The following is a 21,521-nucleotide window of genomic DNA, read 5'->3' on the forward strand; positions in this document are numbered from 1 at the left end:
CAATATAAACAACAAGTGACTTTACTCATTTTATGCATGATCACACTTCCCTTATATCCTCCTTATTCCTCTGACACGAAACTGTGGGCTATAGCTCAATAGGATTGTCTATAATCCTTGACTTCCCTAGCTTAGACACTTATGAGGGGATTACCCAGCCAAGGCATACCTAACTCACTTATAGATCACGGTTTCCCCTATTTCTCACACCATGGGGTGTCATACACCTAAACTAGCTTCCTCATTGAACCGGTAGATAGCTAGCTAGGTTTGAGTCCCTCTTTGAACCAGAGAGACAATCCCTCGTTGAACTAGTGAGACAATATGGATAGAATTAATTTAGGCAATCCATCACATGGATGGGGCCTTACCACATGGATTTATCGTCTACTTCACTTCCTAGGTGAACTCCCACCTCTCAAGATCATGTAATGCACATTTATGCCATAATTCACACTTATACAATTCATAAAACTTCACACTATCAATTCTCATTGAACTTCATCATTACATAATCATTGGACTTCTCAAACACATTTCATGGAACTTCAAAACTAAACAAGTCATTGAACTCCTAATTCACAATCATGGTACCTCACACTTTTTAAAATCATTAAACTTTCCTATTTTCAAATATCATTAAACTTGTCTTAAACAAAGATTCATTTTACTTCCCAATTTACAAAATCATTGAACTCTTAATAAACATTAGTATGAAAATCTACTACTATTGTTCTTAAGGAAAAATTTTGCATCACAAGGCATAAAACTCACAAATTTGATCTAGTGGATTTCTTCACAAATTAAGCCACACTTGCATTTCTTTTTATTTTATACATTTCATTGATAAATCATAAATCAATAAATTAATAGACACACACAAGCATAAGATAGAATTCTCCCAGTTACCTCAAACCTTTAAGAAGTCAAAGGTTTCACCCCTCAACCATTCACTCACGTAGCTTCCAAAAAGCTTGAATGGTGCCAATATTAGTTACACTATAAGTATTTATCATGCAAAACATTAATATCCATTTTGAGCTATTTTTCACTAACATATTATCATTTCTCAATACTCAAGATTTATTCTAGACTCATGTAGAAGTACCCATAAGGCTTCTTAACTTCCTTTAACTCTTATTAATAATATTGGGCTCTTAAATAGGCATTAATGAAGCCACATTATTCCTAACCATCAAATTTATGGGAATTTTGGACATTTAATGTCCTCTAACCATCAATCATCATAAAATCATAAATATCAAGTTTACTTAGCTTAATCTACTTCTATTAACTCTATTTAAGTCAATGGGTTCAGGTCCATAACTTTCATGGACCAAAAATCACCATTAACAATCAAACCCTAACCTCTACCATCAAGAAAATGGAAGAAGAAAGGAAGATTTAAGTAAGGAAGCTTACCTTTGGTGTTTGTGAGCTCTAAATTACTCCTAATAATCAATTTTTTCAAGCCCTAGTTTAGCTTTTTCACCACTCTCTCATTTTCTTTTGTTTCCTCTTCTTTTTTCACTTTAGATTCGTGACTTAATACTGCAAAAATTTACCATGCACCGCGGCGGATGCACAATGCGTTGCGGCGGATGGCACAGAGAGCCTCTTCCAGGTGTGTTGTAATGCATGCATCATGGCGGACTAACCACAAGCTGTGGCACGTGGCACAGAATTACTCCCTTCAAAAATTTTTCCTTTTCTATTCCTGGGTGACCCAATCCTCCTTCGAGCCCACGTTTAGAACTAAAATTGAGACTAAACATGCCTATTAGGCCTCTTAGCCACAAACCTCATAGATACACTTTATTAGTTTACTTAAGTTTAATTTATCTGGATTTAAAATTGAGGATGTTACAGGTAACATCTCTAAAAGGAATGAAATGCCACTCCACAATATGCTTGAAGTTGAATTGTTTGACATACAGGGCATAAACTTTATGAGACCATTTCCTAAGTCTTTCAACAATCAATACATCCTTGTTGCTATAGATTATGTCTCAAAATAGGTTGAAGCAGTGACATTTCCCACCAATAATGCTAAAGGGGTGCTCAAGTTTTTGAAGAAGCATATTTTCACCTGCTTTGGAGCACCTAGGGCCATTGTGAATGATAGTGGTACTCATTTTTGCGATAACCAATTTCAATCTCTCTTGAAGAAATATGGTGTCAGGCACAAGGTTGAACTTGCCTACCATCCTCAAACTAATGGAAAAGCTAAGGTTTCTAATCGAGAAATTAAGAAGATACTTGAGAAGACTGTAGGAGTGACAAGAAAGGATTAGTCTACCAAACTTGATGATGCATTGTAGGCATATTGGCTTACAAAACTCCTATCAGCATGTCTCCATACCAGTTAGTGTTTAGGAAAGCATGTCATCTTCTTGTAGAGCTAGAATATGGTGCTTATTGAGCTATCCAAAAGCTCAACTTTGATTTTAAGGCCGTGGGTAAAAAGAGATTTCTCTAACTGAATGAACTTGATGAATTTTGATTCAATGCCTATGAGAATGCTAGGAAATGCAAGGAGAAAACAAAATGATGGCATAACAAAAAAATTCTATGTATAATGTTTGAGCCAAGCTAAAAAGTACTCTTGTATAACTTTAAATTAAGATTATTTCCTAGCAAACTCAAGTCTAGATGATCGGGACCGTTCACTGTGGTCCAAGTATTCCCTTATGGTGCTGTTCAGCTAGAGAGCATTGAAGGAGAAAGATTCAAAGTCAATGGACAACGATTGAAGCATTACTGGGGTGGTGAGTTAGACCGTGAAGCAGTCACCTTGCCCTTATTTGATAGCTCTTGAAAAAGAGAAGAGTCAGGCTGAATGACTATAAAACAAGAGATATTTGGGAGGCAACCCAAGCTCTAAACCTTATCTTTTGATTTTTCTTTTGTAATTTAGTTGTTTGGTAAAGTTATGTGTGATCTTGTGTCTTTTATAGGTTAACATGAACATATGAGGAAGCGTGAGCTTTTGGAGAAGTAAGAAATGTGGCAAAAGACAAAAGATTCCAAGAGAAGGGAAAATTTCAAGGAAGTCAAGCTATTTAAGCTGTTTTTATGCTTATAAACTTGTCTTGGCAATTATTTTGAGCTTATTAAAGTAAATGCAAATTTTTGTGGTTTGATTCTCATGAAAAATGGTTCTTTTTGGGGGTTGATGGATTTTAATTGAAGGAAATTGCTTATGTTTTATGAATGATGGTTAGAGATTGATTTTGGAGTGAATATAGTACCTGGGAGAGGTTTTAAGGGATGAACAAATTAGATTTTTGAAAATAGATTGCTATAAAATTTTGTTGTCAAAAAAGTTCTGACGAAAGTCGTGACTTTGGGTTCTCGACTTTAGATTTAAGCTTGATTTGAAAGTCACAACTTTGGGCCTATGAAAAAAAATTGTTTTTTTAAAATATCTATATATGTAATATTTATTATTATTATTTTCTTTTTCTCTTAAGTACTATGTTTATAAAAAAAATTCAAAAATAGATGGACTAAATTTGATTAGAATTCTCGTGTGTCTCTCCCCTGTCGCTCATCCCTCCCAATCTACCTCTCATCTTCCTCATTCCCATAATGCTCCATCTCTACCAGCAACCATCGGTCTAATCTCACTTTGCCTCTCATCTTCTCCATCTCCACTACTAACCGCCTTCGAATCTCCCTCCTTAATACCAGTGACCATCCTCCATCCATGCTCGGCACCTCCGCCATTGGTGACCATTTAACTTCAATCTCAATCACTCGCCCAAACCTTGAGTCCATGAGTCATAGCTTCACCCAAACCATAGCGCCTCAATCTCCATACTCCAAAAACCATCGCCAAGCTCTAACTCACTGTTCACCATAGCTCTATAGCCATCGCCTCTATCTTTACACTGAGCTCATTTAACCCCATGGAATTTCTCCCTTCAATCTCCATTGTCATTGTTGCCCCTGTCTCTGGATTGTTTGTCCACTCTAGCTGCCATTAGTTTTAAATCACTGAGCTATGATTATCATCATCACACCTTTATCGTTGAGCTTCAAGTCTTCCATATTTGTCATCTGCAACAACTATTTCCCTATCAAAATTGAGCTCTAGGTTTTGTTCTACCTGCTCACGGGTTCATAGTAAAAATAAGATAAAAAAATGTCCACCTTTCTCTTTGTTTTGGCTATTCTGCTCTGATCCTGTCGGTCTTATGGAAATATGAGGATGCTAAAATGTTGAACCATTATTTTCCTTTGATTTTGCTGCTAAAACTAAATGCAAATGTTTGAGGATTCTTTGTATTGTCATTTTGCTATTAGCTTTGTTGCCTTTTATCTAATTGTAATGCTCAAAATTTGACCCGTGATCTTAAAGCTTAGGTCCTGTACTTGGAGTACTCGAGGGATAATACTATTGGTTTATGGGTCTGGAAGTGTTCTTATTGCTGGTTAAATTCTTTTAATAGGATTGGATTGAATTTGCTCTGTTGGATATTTTTCATAATTGAATTGGACCTATTATCAAATTGCTAGTTAGGAATTTCAAATTGCTTGGGCATATTTTTGTTGATTTTTGTGCATTAATTTGGTAACAAATGTGCAATTGTGATACTGATCAGTTTTTACTTTAGGGGATATGGCACTAAATGTTGATAAAAGGACTTACACATGTGGCCAATTTTTTTTTATAGAACTCAAAGTGTTAAATAGCCACATCTTTAATAGTGCTGAAAAATGTTTTGATTGTTTTAAAATTTTAATTTGGCCTATTATTGTTTAAGCTTGAGGCATGAGATTGTGAATTTAGCTTGTTCTACCACGTTTTGTAGCTTCCATTATGCTTGAATCTTTATTGTATGGTTGCATGACATGAAGGGAGTTTGGACAATAATGGCATGTTCCGATTTGGATTCATGTTCTTTTCCTTCTTTTCATTCAAACTTAATCTTTTATCTTGTCATGTTTCCATTAGTTATTATTGCTTGTGTGTGCTGTATTGTTAATTGGCTTTGGGCAAGAGAAAAAGGTTCATGTTTCTAAAAAGACTAATACTGATGTTGGTCATGATTTAAAAGTTGCGAATCACATTGCTTCACTTATTATTATTTGAATCTTAGGCTTTAAGTTTTGTTTTTAGTTTTAACTGGCTAGTTAACTTCTTTTTGTTAAGCCTATGAATATGGTTGACCATACTCTGTTTACAAGTTTTGATTTTTGTGCCTCCCATGCAACTTCTTTTCAGTTGTGCCTCCCATACATGAGAAAGGACCCTTATTTTACCCTTTTAACAATAAGGACACTGTTCAATTTAAGTTTGAGGGTAACGGTATTATTTTAGCTGAATTGATATGAAATTCAATTTTGAAGCTTAGATATTTACTATTTCTTTTTTCTGAAATTTGAGCTAGATTGAGAAATTATTTGTTAAACTGAATATGTGATCTAATGATAGAATGTTGCTTAGACTGTATATTTTATAAGAAGTTGTGATCAATATTTTAGCATGCTTGATTTATAGTGTTAAGGCTTGTTTTTCAGCAATTGTGAAATTTTCTTTTGTACTTTTGAATCAAACAATGATTTGAATGCCTCTGTTAGAAAATTTTGTGGCAAGTTGATGTGCATTTTTTTTCAATTGAGAGACTCTAGAACCTATCTTGGAATCTCTTGAGGCATTTTAATCACTTCCCATGATATTGAAAAATGATTTAGGCATTCTTTCAAATATGTTTGAGCCTTTCAAGCTTACCTATTGCATTATTTCCATTTGGTCTCCTTTTGAGCCTTGAATTGAAAACCATATGAATTTTCTTTCTGAAACCCACATTAGACCCTAGCCTCTACAATTTGAAAAACCATAAACTACCTCACTCTTGATATTAGTGAAAAAAATGGTGTTAGTGGTGAAGATTGGTTTAGTTGTTAAGGAAGGTGGTGTTATTGTAAATTTGGGTATGCAGAATGGAAATAAAGTTTGGAATACTACTAATTGTGCTCCTAAAAAAATGTATACAAAAAAAAAGATATATGCATGAAAAAAAAGAAAAAAAATTATAGAGTTTCAATATCAATAAATTTAGAGTACAAGGAATGGTATTTAAGATAAGTTTGAGGGAAGTATTTGGCTAGTAAGGATGGAATGGTTGGTTTTTTATTGTCATTAATCTCAAATTCTTTGAATTCCATTTATCCTTTTCTTTCAATTAGCCTAAAACATTTGGCCACATTACAGGCTTACAAAATCCTATTGATTTTGGATTATGTGAAGCGATCTTTTAGTAGAGAGAGAGGAAGAGTTTAGGCATATGAAGTCTTGAGATTGAGCTTGCTTCATGCATGTTGAGTTGTTACATCTTGACTTGATAGTTGTAGGAGAATTATTTTCTGGTCTCACACACATATATTTCTAAATTGTTGGAAAGCATGATCTTAATTTGTGAATTCGATATCCCTTTATATTTTACTACTATCCTCTTTGATATACATCTTGAGCAACTAGTGAGGATATTTTCATGCATGCTTAATAGATAAATAATTGGTCAATCTAGCTAGTTTACTATTTGTTTTACTCAAGGATGAGTAAAAGTCTAAGTTTAAGGGTGTGTTAACCTCTAGAATTTCATGTAATTTCATCACATTTTCCTTAGACTCTAATCCATTTTGGCTCAAGTGTATATGCTTTTATTGCCAAAATTAGGAAAATGTGTATTTTGTTTTAGGTTTGTATTATTGGCTTTGATTTGATATTTTTGGCCTAATTTCATGTTATTTTAGTTGAAGATTTGATTAAAAGCATTTTGGAGCTTTGTGGATGTTTTTAGAAGGCTTTTGGATGAAAAAATCAAGCACAAAGTGAATAATTTTCATTAGCTGTAAAAACAGTGAAAAACTGCCAAAATCAGCCTAAAGTAGTGACTTTCATTTGTGACTTTTACCACTGTCAAAAAATGTTGCATTTTATTAAGTTTGAAATTGGTTGAGTAGGATACTTATATTCAGAGAGCTCGATCGAGAAGTGATTCTTCTCACTTGGGTGTGTTAGGGTTTGGACATTAGAAGTGCTTAAAGCAAGGGAATGAAGTTTTGTAGACATTTGGAGCTTCTTTTCTTTAGTTTTTCTATTCCTCTTCCCTTTCCTATCTTGTAATCTGAAATTGGTCTAATTATTTTGTATATTTGTAACTTGTGGATAATCATGAATAGTTAAACTCTTTGTTCTAGTATTATTTAGAACCCTTGTATGGATTAACGCTAAGTTCCTCCTCTCTTTTTGTGATAATGATGTGTGTGTGTGTGTGTGTGTGTGTGTGTATTTTACTCTTTCCTTAATGCTTCTAAGTGATTTGACACTATTTAGATGTTAGGTTCACTTAATTAATGCTTAAGAAGGCTAAGTTGAGTGTAGAACTTAGGTAAAATTGTGCAAGAACTTGATATTTGCATGTTGAATGGATAGTTTTACTAGTAAGATAGCGATATACTTACTAGCCTTGCATAGCCACATTAGGGTTGGTGTTTAAAATTGAGTTTTATTAATTGTAACAAGAGATATTTGACTAAACACTTGTTCATGACTTGAGAGAACTTGTCCAAGTATTTTTAGAATCTTAGGTTGGCACTTATTTTCATTAAAAGCATTTATAAGAGAAAGTAATTTTGGTGTTATGAGATGTAAAAGGGATAAATAATCCTAGGTCCTAATTTGTGTTTGAAGTTTGTGAATCAATTGCTTTTCTTTAATTTCTAGTGTTAATTTCATTTGCAAAATTATTTTTTACCTAACTATGTGTGGCTCAACTTGATTGAATTTACTTAGTCTTTTGTTTGATCATTGTTTTTGAATAAATCCTCGAGGGAACGATACTTTACTTTCATTATATTGCTTGCTACAACCCGTAAACTTGCAATGAGCAACAAACATCCTGATTTTTTTCCTGGTTTATTAAGCCATTGAAGGGTAATTATGTAAATTTAAGTATTATTAGATTTGAAGATAGTTAGAGACAACTAATAAGTCTATTGGATTTTGCTTTGGCCTTTAGATTAAGTTCAAAGATGAATTGGCCACCTGGACTCAAATTGCGGAAAAAAAAATGGAATTTGGCCTACTGTAGCATAATGTCCAAGATTAATTTTCTTTTAAACATGAAAAAAGTTCAAAATAGAGGAAGGGATACTAGAAACAAACAGGGGGCGACGAAGAGAGTATTTTCTCTACTAGGCCATTAACTTTTAGGTATTTTAGAAGAGACTAAAGCTTGATTTCACCTAGGTATGCCTTCTTTATCTCTTCTTCTACTCTTTACACGTTCTAGAAGTGAGATTTAAGGTTGGGAGATGAGAATTTTTTGACCTAAAGATATGGGTCTAAACCTGTTTGTCTAAATAGGACTAATGGAAGTTGTTTAAATATTCTACATATAGCTTAAAAGTTTTTTCAAGGTTGTGAGCTTGGGTCATTCATTTTGAAAGAACCCTAACCTCCAAAGTGTGATTTTAGATTATTGGGTATTATATTAGTGATTATTTAAGTAAATAGAAGATAAATGAAGGTAATGGGAGTTAGTAAATATAATGATTATGCTTAAGTACAAGAGATTGAAATTTTGGATAATTAAAGTGTTGATTAATGAAAGTTGGAAGAGTGTTTATGATGATATTAATGATGATTGGCATGATTTACAATTAAACATATTGTGCACCATTCAAGCTTTAATATAGCTTGTGAAGTACTTTTATTGAGGAATAAACCTTTGACTTCTCAAAGGCTTGAGGTAATTGAAAAAAATTTAGTTTGTGCATTTGTTTGTTAATTAGTTATAGCCATTTATAATTGAATAGAAGACATGAGTATGTTTTTGAGTATATAAAAGAATGCAAATGATAACATAGAGTTAATAATTAAAGATTTTGTTGTGAATAATGATTTGATTGTATGAAATTATTTCTTATGCTTTATTTAAGCATGATTTGAAGAAAATATAGATTTAGGAAGTGATGAAATTATAATGGAAGTGTAGGAGAGTATGAGAAGTAATGTGTATGATACATGTATGTAATATAGAAAACTTGCTGAATAATTGCATATATTATGTGTTAACTATGATTTCATTGCATGATCATATGAGACAAGGGTTTTGCCTATAAGAAGAGGAGTAGATTATGGAAATTCATGTGATAAGGCTACCATTTGAAGCTTGATGGCTTGCCTCTTTATTTTATTGTCCCACTTGTTCTTTGAGAGAGTGTCCCACTTATTTATTAAGAAACTCGAACATAACTAGTCTTCACTAGTTTATGAGGAGGCTAGATCAAGAGTATAACACCTTATGGTTGTTAATATTGGGGGAAACCATGACTCATGAGTGAGTGTATTAGCCTTGGCTAAGCATCTTCTCATAAGTGGAAGGCTTGGATAGTTCAATGAGAAGGACAAATCTCACTAAATAGCCACCGGTTTCATGTCGGAGGTATCAAAAGGATATAAGGTTGGCATTGATCATGCATATCATTATATAGCTACATGGTTGTTATTTTTGTGGCCTTGCTCATTTCATAAAGGGTACATGGTTGTTAGTATTGTAACCCTTGTATGCTAAATAATCTAATGTCATATGGTTGTTAGTTTTGTAACTATATAAATTGGGTGGTTTAATATGAGAATATGTTTCATTTGGGTATGCCATTTATATCACTATGATTAATTAACATGCATTTATATATGATAGATTAAACATTAATTATTGAGTGGTTATACTCACCCCTCTCTCTTCAATATTATAGGTGCTGACTCATTAGGATAAGACTGAGGAAAACAGTCTGAGGCTTAGGATTTCTATCATAGATTTGTAGGCCTCACTTATTTGAATAATTGATGTGTACAATTTATCTTAATAATACCAACTAGGAGATTGCATGTTTTTGCTTACTTGCACTATTGGATTCTTGATCTAAGTTGATTATTTTGGGCCTTAGGTTGTATCTAAATTAAATGTGAAATCTAAATAGGGCCAAAATACTTGTGCAAGTAAGGAGTGAGTATATTTGTGAATGATAGTAATTTAGATGTGAAATTACATGATTGAGACTCCCCCTATCATTTTTAAGATTAAGGGGTTGAGTGTTAAAAATTTGTTGTACATGTTATTAGAGTATTGTATTGTGTTGCATAGGTCTTATTGAGTTAATCAAATATGGTTTAGGAGTGGTTGTGAGCTTATGACACTTGGTTGTAATTTTGAACACCCTAGTTATCTTTTAAAAGCAAAGATAAGTGAGTTTACATTTTGATATTCAACTTTTGTTTGAGAAATAATAGGAACATGAAATCAGTGCCATTAGTTAGAGCTCAGAGAAAGCTTTCTATAGACATTTAAAACACCTTAATCGGACATCAAATGAAGAAATGAGACACGTCAAAAGTCTAGCCAAAAAATCCGCCGTGGCAGCATGTTGCTATCATATGTTCTATATTTTACGCCACATTATAAAATTTTATGTCGCGGAGTATTCTGCAAGAATTAGTTTTTGCTCTTTTGACCTTAATTTGATATTATCTTACCTTGTATAATGTCCATACTTTCGTATACAGCTTTTGCTCTAATTTTAGTTTATGAAATGATTTTATAGCATTTTAAGTTTTGAAAAATTAGAATCCTATTTATGTAAATTTTACAAACGTGATAATTTACTTAGGTTAGTCTCATGATTACCTCAATTTTAGAGTTAACTATGGATTAGTAAGGGAGACCTTACATCTATCACTCTGATTGTATTGTTCCTTGGTTGGTTCAGCCCAACTCTTGTCCTGTTTGCTGTGTTGAGTTACCACTTCCAAGACAAGGAAGTTCCAGTGAAGGAAGGAATCTCAATAGTAGCAGGGATCGCGATATCTCTGTCTAATCTATCACATTAGATTATTTTTAGAACTATTTAAAAAAATTTCTTAAAATAATCATAAATATGTTTTTTATTCTGATTACTTTCAAAAGGTTTAAACAAATATTGTTAAAACTTACTATAAAATAGATTTCTTCATTCCACTTTCCTAGAAATTGTTTTAAGAAAAAATTCCTTCCTTTTTTGACAAAATCAAGTTATTACTTAAATTGATTTTTCTATCCCTTCGTGGTATTCATTTTATTTTTTGGTTGCTTGGATGAAATTTAGGCAATTTATATAAATTAAAATTAGGAAAATAATAATAAAATTCCTCTAAAATATATAAATGACAATTTAGTCCCTCAAAATACCATAATTTCCTTAAAGTCTCTAGGAACCTTTTTGTTATTAATGAATTTATATAAATTATAAAATTGTTATTGTTGAAAAAAAATGATCCACAAGTTTTCAATTAATCCTTTTTTTTTAATTTATTTACCAAGTACACTTCGTGAATTTATTTCTTTTTTATTTTTTTGGTTAGTGGAGGATTGTAAAGTTGGTCTTCTTCTGTTTATCCAACTCCTTCCAACGTTCCCATAACTATCATGCTCTTTTCTCAATTCAATAGAAAAATATATAAATGGTACATTCCAATATTTTAAAAAAAAATAAAAGAATAAAAACTGAGAATGTGAAAATTTTAATTCTGACATTTTTTTTTAATTCACGATAGAATATGATATATTTTCCTCTTTAATTAATTACGTTGAAATTGACAAAAATAAATGAAAGAGAAGGCAAAATACATTTCCTCCTGTTCATTCTTCTCAGTCAAAAAGATGCCCATATCATTCGAGTTAATTGTGGTTGATAGCTGAATACATAATGCAATATATGAAAAATCACATCATCATTTGATCAACTTCCGCATGTTAAACTTGCGCTTCTTCATCTCTTTGTTCCTGTGAACGCTTTTCAGCAATTTTAAAGAAAAGTAGTGGGAAGAATATTTGAAGTGAAAGCAGAAGAGCTTAAATAAGATAACAGTCCGTCAGCTCTCAAATAATTGTGATGTTGGTGTTGTACATAGATTAAGAAAGTTAATACATAAATAGATTAAGTTTTATCAAAATACATTAATGGTATTTTACTTAAATACCCTTATTCATTCACAGGAAACACTTTTTGATTGTGAATAAGAATTTTTCATTTAGTAGATGGCATATAAAATTCCTAATGAAATAATTTGTTTTTGAAAATCTAAAATGACAACTATTTTAGAGGGGAATGGAGCAAGAAGAAGATGAGTTATTGTTACCTCCACTCTCTGTAAGCTTCTACACGCACGTCTATAACTGCTCGCTGAAGAAGGGAGTCTGAAAGCATGACCTGGTGAGGAGGAGGAGGAGAAAGTGGTGGTGGTGGGGGGAAATGATTGGGATAGGACCACTCTTGCATCTCTTTTTTACATATCACTCTCCACCCACATCCCATTATTTCAAAATTGGAAATAGAAAGTAAAATGTGAAGGGAGTTGTTATTTGTTTATTTAAAGAAATACTAATAATTAAATTAATGATACCCAAAGTTTATCTATAAGCTTGATTAAATTTAAAATGCTAGCTGAACACTTAGAGTCATTTGATCACTACAACTTTAAAATAAACTCGGTTGGCCGTCTAGTAATATTTTTAATCACTTGTAACCCTTTTATGTTCTCTCAGTTCCTTAATAAAGATAGGGTTAGTCGGTGCACACTCATCAAAATAGCGTAAATCTATATGGTAACAAGCATGGAAATGTAAAATGAAAATAGTCTTTTATCCATCAATCTAATTGTTAAGTTTGATATATCTATATATGTTTCATGTTTTAAGCAGTTCGAAGGAAAAGTTTGTTTAAGAAGAAAAATGCCCCTGGCCCTTTTATCACGTAGGTTAATTAATTTGAATAGAACTTACAAATGTTATTTGTTAACCACTTGGAAATGAACTTATTGTCAAATGTATTAAAAACTACTGTTAGTTTTCAATAATCAAGAGAATATACAGAAAAGGGGGAAAAAGAATGAGATTCTCAATCCATTAACCCACTTGTTTCATGGAAATTTCGGTGTCAGAAATTTGAAGCAGCAGCCATTGAATGTGAAACTTACAATGAGTTTCACACATGAAAAGAGTTCAAATGTTGATTTATCCCCTTAAATTTATAATTGTAAATATTGTAATTCTGTCTAAAATTGAGAAAATTCAATAACTAAATAAATTTATAAACATGTTTTCTACTTATACTTGTGGTGTCACCGAGCCCTTGCCCATTATGCAAGAGGTTCTGTTGAATTTATTTTAACTGTCGATGGATATGAAAAATAGGTACCATTATATTATTAAGGATAAATGAGCAAATTGATTTTTACGCTATAAGTTTGGAAGTATTTAAAATTATAAACTTATTTTTTTTGCACAATATTCACTTTCAACTTTTAAAAATAATATAATTTAAATTTTATTATTATCAAAACTTAACTTTAACAATTAATTGACAAAGTAAAAAAAATTTTAAAAGTTATAAAAAATGATTAAAAATTTTTTTTAATCTTTTTATATAATTTTTAAATTTTTATTTATAATTTTTGAATCGTTTACAATAATAATACTAAAATAACTGAGGCACAGAATAAGTCTGGCGATCATTTTTCCATCATAGTACTGTTTATCTACAGTTAAATAAACAGTACCATGATTTTTTTATTTTTAATGTAGGCTTGTATATTAATAATTCATGTGGGACCCACAGAAAAAATTAAAAATTAAGTGTGAAACTCAGTAAAAATACTTACAAATATGAGGCTTATAATACAAATAACATGTATGAGATTTAATTTTTTTTTATAAATATAGGAGATTTATTATTTGTTACTTGTATTTTGTATATATATAAAATAATTAATTGCATATAACATACAACTTTAAATAATAAATTATAAAAATAAATATTTTATTATTTAAATCAATCAACTTATTCCCGTTAGCATTTATATATGAGCAAGTTTTAATAAATTCACACAGTTTTAAATTAATTAATCCTAATGATTATGTCTAAAATTAAAAAGTTTGAATTAAAATGTAATTGTGATTAATATTTTATTTTTTCTTAATTTAATGATACTGTAATTTAATGAAGAGTAATTAAGGAAAGATATCATAAATACTTTTTGAAAAATACTGTTTTGCTTGTAAAAAATAACAACAAACCATATGAAAATTTACTTATATTTAAAAATGGGGGAAATATATGGTGAAATTTATCAATGGATTACAATAGAACTACAATGACTTTATGAGATACATTAGATTTAGATTTAATTACTAGAACAAATTTTATTACTTAATAAGTGTCACATGTGACATGATAACAATTATTTAATTTAATTCAATTGTTATAATATATGTTGTCATAAAATACTAAAAAAGCAACCAAATCTTAAATTTTTAAAGTGGCCAATATATGTGAGGAGTTTGTCCATCATGAGAGTTATTTTAAAATTTTATAAGAAAATATATCTTGATAATTTTTAAGTATTAATATTATTCAATGACATAATTGATATACTAATTAAATGAGCAGATTTATGGAATTCAAATTCAAAATAAATCACAATAGTTCTACAATGATCTAACTACTTTTAAAAAAATTTAAAATTTTATTTTAAAATATTGAAGTTAATAACATTGAATGCTATATACAATTATAGTCAATCATAGTTTTAAAATTATGTTTCAATCTATCTACTTTTTTATTTTAAATGTAAACGGAGAATTTATAATAAAATTATAAATTTAACTTTCACAAATTATAAAAATTTAGGTCTACAAATTTGAAATTTAAAATGAGTTACTCAACAATTACTTTAAATAATAGATATTTGAATCACCATTTGAATAAAAAAATATATAAATTCTCAATAAAAACATTTGATGTGAGTTAAAAAAAAAACATTGGTACTATATGCAACAAAATGATATAACTCATTTTTGACATTAATGCTACACAATTAATATATTATTTAGGTAATGTCATTTTGCATAACCCTTCATCCTATCTAATCCAAAACGTAAGAAAATTTAGCACTATAAATTAGAAAATCTAATCTAGCATAGTGAAATTGACAAAGATAATTGAAAATTTAAAATATATAAACTTGAAGTTCCTCATAACTATAAGTGCAAATGTGTGTGTGGACCCAGAACCAAGGGGGCCAAAAAAATAAACACAACCATCCAAGGAAAAAAGATAAAGAACAAATAAAGTAACAAAGGCAAGAGAGTTATGTGTACAACAAATTTGGAATGCTTTTGACCAAATAAAATTGGAATAAGTTACCCTTGAATAAGAAATATTAAATCATCATGAAAAATAGATTTGAAATAAGCTTAATTAATAAGATAAGAAACATTAATTCTGTGTTGAACAAATTAATATATCTCATTTTTTTACATTGATACTGCATAATTAATATAACACTGAAGTACATAACATATAAACTATTTATATATAAAAATAACTAAATTATTGAATCTAACTAATTTTAAATGTATAATATAATTTATCATCATGAACATAATAAACATAACATCCTAAAAACATTATATCACCATGAAAAATTCTAGTTTAACCGATCAGTGATAAATCGCTTGCTACATCGATTGAAAAATATAAATAAATATGAGAAGGAAGCGAGACACAAGCAGGGACCAACCCAACTTTTGTGCTCTGACACAATGAGAAAATGGTGCGGTTTTGGATGAACCCAAGGAAAATGGATGAGGGGGCCGAGAGTTTATAAATATTAATAACCATTAAAACTAATTTTAAGCATTTATTCAATTAATATAATATACTAAGGATAATAAAACTAAAAACATTGGAATGGGAGGCCCATTTGCTTTGTAGAATCTTCTCAATGACAACGACTAAAAGAAGCCACCATTAAATTAAATTAGAGAAAAATCATGTAGATGTAGTAAACAAGACTTATTTGTAAGTAAGTTTCACAAATTTAAAAATCACACTCAGGTTTTTTTAAACTTAAATGTAATTTAAAATTAAAGTGTAAATATCATATCTCTATTAAAAATATCAATCAAATAATTTACAATTATTTTATCAAAAATTTACAATTATCATTTCAACTTTTTATAAATATAATTTTATATATTTTATAGTTAAATTGAACATACATTTTAATTTTAATATTAATTGTATACAACTATCTCATCAATAATTTATAATGAATATTTAAATATTTTACAACTATTATTTTACATATCTAATAATTAAATCAATCATGTATTATTAATAAAATTTAATATTATTTGTTTATAATTATCTCATCATTAGTGTTCACGTTTGGGAACCAAATCAACTAAAAAATTGAAATACGAAGCATAAAGAAATGCTGACTTAAATAAAATGAGTTTTCAAACTTTCTCACCTCGATTCACTTGAAAATAAAGATATAAGTTGAGACAGAACGAAACAAGTTTGATTAAATATTGTGCGTGAGTGTGAAATTACAAGGAGTAAAGTGATATTCTCAACGAGAAGTTCCAGCGCTAGATTTGACCTCACGGAACTACATGCTGCAGATAGAAACCAGAGGAGACCAAAGCGAAGACCTCATGACTTTGCTCTTTACTACGTCGTTTGATTTACGCAACAAAAGTTTACTATTTTGTTTAATTTACGAGCCTCTGGCTGGATATGTACTGAAATTTAAATATAATTTTCAAATATTAGATTTACTGTAGATATCTGGTGATGAAAGAAGAAAAACCAAAAAAAGGAATTTGTAAAAAAGAAAAAAAGCAAGCAGAAAAGGAAAGAGAAAAATAAAAAAGAAGGGTTGGATGAAATAATGTTATGTACGAAACTTTGCATTCATTGTTTGATGTGTCATGTCATTGTCGTGTCAAAATGATAAGTTACGAAAACAAATTGCTGCATCTAATTAATTTATAAATTTATTCTTTTTATTTCTTAATTTAATATGGGTAGAATTTAAACACAATTTCAACTTTGAACTAAATAAAGGAAAAAAATTAGTGGCTTCATTATACACTGATTTTGCTAATTTTGGCTGATTTTATCCATTTTAAATCAGTACGAACCAAGTTGTAATTTTGCTCTCAATTTTTGATGTGGATCATGCTCCAAATTATTGGATTCGCCAGTTAAATCGACTTATCAAACTTAAATTATTCTACTCCCATCTTAAATTATAAAATAGTTTTAAACAAAATTTTACATTTTAATAAATCTTATTAAATATATATATAACAAATTTATTTTTAAATAAAAATTTAAATTTTTTAAAAGTATTCTACATTCAACATATTAAAAAAGAGACGGATGAAAATTAAATAAGGAAAAAGAGTAACATTAAAATAAATTTATTTAATGGAACTCTAGTTAATTTTTTAAGGTGTTTTACATTTTAAAACATTACATTTCCTTCAAAGTATATTTTAACACTTAAAATTTAAAAAATAAATTATAAATTTATCACAATAAAATTATAAAACTGAGAACTAAACTTATAAATTTTTAAAATTTAAAATTTTAAAATTAATTAAAATTTAATTTAAATTAATTAATCTTCTTCAAACTTACTCTCTTCGTAAAATATTTTTTAAAAGATTAGATGTTAAAAATTAAAATATTTTTAATCTTTTAAAATGTAATTATTATTTTTTAAAAAATATTCTTAATGAATAAATAATTTTATATTTATTTTAATTGAAAATACTTTATTAAGTAAAATAAAAAATATTAATTTAAAAATAAATTATTATTTTATTAAAAATAAAATTCGATAAAACATGTATTAAATTTTTTAATGGAGAGATAGTTTCCCAAAATAAAATGAACGAGGAGAGAGGGGTCGGACTTGAATGCAATAATTCTCTTGTACAAAACTTTGAATTCATCATCTGCTATGTTATGCCATTGTCATGTCAGACAAGTGGTTCATGGAAAATCAAAAGCAAATTGGTTCTCTATTGTATAGCTTTTATTTCAAAGGAGAGAATTTGAGAGAAGGAGAGGTCAATGAAGGGATGGTGAGAGGTTTAGTTATAATGAACTTTTATTTGATGGAAAAGAAAATAAGATAGAAGGTATTTTAATGATTAGTTTTGACAAAGAAGAGAACTAATTATAAAATGATAAATATGCTTTTATGTTACCTTATTTTTTTTCCAACAAAAAATATTTATATCAAAAATTATTTATGATAAATTATAGTAATATTTTTTAAAAAAGTTATTTGATTAATTTTCACCTATTATTGTATCAATTTCAAATATACTTTTTAATGGAAAAATATATTAGATTTAGAATTGAAGACATAGTGCCCGTTTAAATTTTAATTGGGTATAATTTATTATGAAAATAATTGATTATGTTATGATGCAAAATATTTAAATATTGAAATTAATTTCAGCTGCCCAGATTACCAAAAAAAAACATTACTTTTTAAAATTAAATTATTAATAAAATTGTATTTAATATTGAATAAATTTGTTAAACTTTATTTAACACAATTATAAATTATTGACAAATTATTTATTATTAACATGGTAAAATGGAAATCAGAAGCAGGTATAAATAGATTAACAAAAAAATCGATTTTAGCATGTTTAATCAATTATGTCATTATTATGCCATTGGGCTAATTGTGTTTTAAAAATCGATTAAACACCAAAAAATTGATTCTCGATGCAAACCAAACAGGCACACAGATATGTAACATTAGATGATTAAAATGGATCAAAATATTTGTTATTTCTGGGTATAGGTCCCTCAACTATTTATGTTAGCATATAATACAAAAGATGATGAGTATATGATGATATGGTTATTTTGTTCCTGAAAAAATTATATAAAAATATATTATCCTACTTTTCAGTGCAAAATACTCAACACTTTTGAGAAAAAGGTTCAAGTGAAAAAATATCTTTTTAAGGATTCTTTGGTGGCAAATTACTGAGACTTTCGCAGGTCAAAAAACATCAAAGCAGAACAAAAATTACAGAGAATCGTGACAGCCAGCTCTAACCATTTTGAATTGTATTATTTTTATTTTTTTCCTCAGTTTTTTGGACAGAGAAAAAAATTAAGAAGGAAAAATGATAAAAAAAAAAGCACTCAAAATATACCAATAAGAATAAAATTTTACGAATGGTGATAATTTTTCTCAAATCAATTGAAACTTTTATAATATTAATATCTTTTGTTAAATAACTATAATACCCCTAAATTAAAATAAAAAGGAAATAAATTAGTGATTAAAAAAATTGATGAGAAGAACTTGTCATTTGTTATCCTAATTTAATCATTGTTAAAAGAAAAATAATCATTATTAAAATCAAAATAGTTACTGATAATTACAGCACTTGAACCTACAGTGATTAAAATATTTATAAAGTAAAATTTATTACTTATATCCCATTTTAGTTATTATCAGAAAAAAGTAATTATTATTTAAATTAAAGTAATCACTGATATTTTTAAATTTTGATTATTATAGTTATTTCATAAAAGACATTAATATTAAAAAAGTTTCAAAAAATTTAAAAATAATTATCATATTTTGTCAGACTACTTGTCATTTGTATATTTTATAAAACTTTTCTGGTATTTTTCCAATTAAGAAATTGGAATAAGAAAAGAAATTAGAATATGATTAAGTTTAAGAATATATTTGATATATTAAATGAATTTTGAATAAGTTTTACAAGCTGTAGAGAGAAACCAGATAGATATACAGTCACGGAGAAGACTCAAGCGAAGACCTACTTTTCCAATTACCAGTCAGCGGCTTTGCTATTTCTATTCTATTTCATTTAATTTGCGAGCCTTTGGCTGGATATGTGCTGGAATTGCAATATGATTTTCAAATATTAGACTTACTGTTTATATCTGAAGATGATGGAAAAACAAGCGAAAAGAAAAGGAAAGAGTTAAAAATAGAGGGGTTGGATGAAATAATGATAATATAGTAAGCTTCGAATTCATTTGCATGATATGTTATATCATCATTGTATCTAATTAATTTATAAATTTATCCTTTTTATACCTTCATTTAATATGGGTAGAATTTAAACATGGTATGAAATAAATAAAGAAAAAATAAAAAAATTATTGGTTTAATCATTCACTAATTTTATTAGTTTGGCTGATTTGATCAATTTGTAATTTTACTTCCAACTTTTGGAGTGAATCTTGCTCCAGATTTTGATTTTACCAGCTAAATTGATTGGTTGAATTTAAATTAGATTCCCTCCATTTCAAATTGTAATATATTTTTAAATAAAATCTTATATATTAATAAAATCTTATATATTAATATATTTTATTAAATATATATAATAACTTTAGTTTTTAAATTAAAAATATAAAGTTTTAAAAATAACCTTAATTTAACATATTAAAAAGAGGGAGGAATGAAAATTAAATAGAGAGAAATGATAATATTAAAATAAATTATTTAATAAAATATTAATATTTTCAAAGTTTTCATATTTTAAAACATCAAATCTCTTTTAAAAGTACGTTATAATTGAATCTGAGGTGCATTATGACTCGTGGATGCTGGTACAATACCGTTGTCAGTTCCGACGAGGTGGCTAGTCGGAGAATCAAGGAAATATTTCTAGGCGTGATTTTAGGGGAAAATATTAGAATGGGGAGCTGAAATCTCGCTACTCGATTCTGAAAAATATTGAGGCAGATACGATGGAGAACAACATGCAAATGCAGGAGAATAATATGGAGAATCAGGTGGCACGTGATCTGTCAAAAGATATTACAAATAAAAGGAATTTGACCAGGTCCAAGCTGGAGGGGCGAACACGTAAAACGACGTTTGTTAAGGAGCTGAAGCACAATATTGGGCCAAATAAATTTGGAAAAACAATTGGATCAAAACAATCATATGGGCTAGTGGAAAAGGGGGATAATAATGGGCCGAGTAAAGGGAATGCAGTGAATGGGCTAAAATTTTTGAACACTGAGTCTGCAATGGATGAGTTGACACAGGCTAAGATTAGATTGGGCTATAAAAGCACTGGCAACTTGAACATACACACAGTGCAGGGGGATCCAGATATAAACCAAGAAGGGACTGATGAGATGGGTTATGAGTATGAGCGATAAATAGATGAAGATAATGATGAACCGGACAAAGACTCTGAGAATTGATGACAACCCTATTGATCCAGGTGAGGCCCAATATATTGTTTGCTCCAATCCTTTATCCACAGACTCCAATGAAGAGGATATGGCTAATTTGGTGGCTAATGATGCTAATGGTATGAAGTTCTAACTAGGCCGTTTGAGTTTTGTTAAAAAAAAATTATGGATAGTACAAATAAATTCAATATTTTACTACGGAATGTCCATGGTGTTGGAGGACGTGGTTTTCCAAATTTGATTTCAGAGCTACATAAGAGATATAAGTTTAGTTTCTTGACTCTCCTGGAGCTAAGACATGATAGCTCTAAAGCCCAGCTCATTGCACGTAAGATTGGTCTCACAAATTTTGACTATGTTGAGGCGAATGTTTATAGTGGTGGCATTTGGTGTTT

At 29.2% G+C, this 21,521-nt stretch overlaps 1 protein-coding gene across 1 annotated transcript; it reads left to right on the forward strand.

Annotated features, from left to right (window-relative positions):
- Positions 1–1,860: 1,860 nt before the first annotated feature.
- On the forward strand, positions 1,861–2,818 carry LOC129302770 (uncharacterized). The gene is made up of 3 exons (XM_054941654.1): positions 1,861–1,869; positions 2,019–2,270; positions 2,705–2,818. The coding sequence occupies exons 1-3, from the start codon at positions 1,861–1,863 to the stop codon at positions 2,816–2,818; spliced, it is 375 nt and encodes a 124-aa protein (XP_054797629.1).
- The last annotated feature ends 18,703 nt before the right edge of the window (positions 2,819–21,521 follow it).

This window comes from Prosopis cineraria, unplaced genomic scaffold (assembly GCF_029017545.1).
Source record: "Prosopis cineraria cultivar Desert tree isolate PC_DT_omini unplaced genomic scaffold, ASM2901754v1 PC2, whole genome shotgun sequence".
NCBI lineage: Eukaryota > Viridiplantae > Streptophyta > Magnoliopsida > Fabales > Fabaceae > Prosopis > Prosopis cineraria.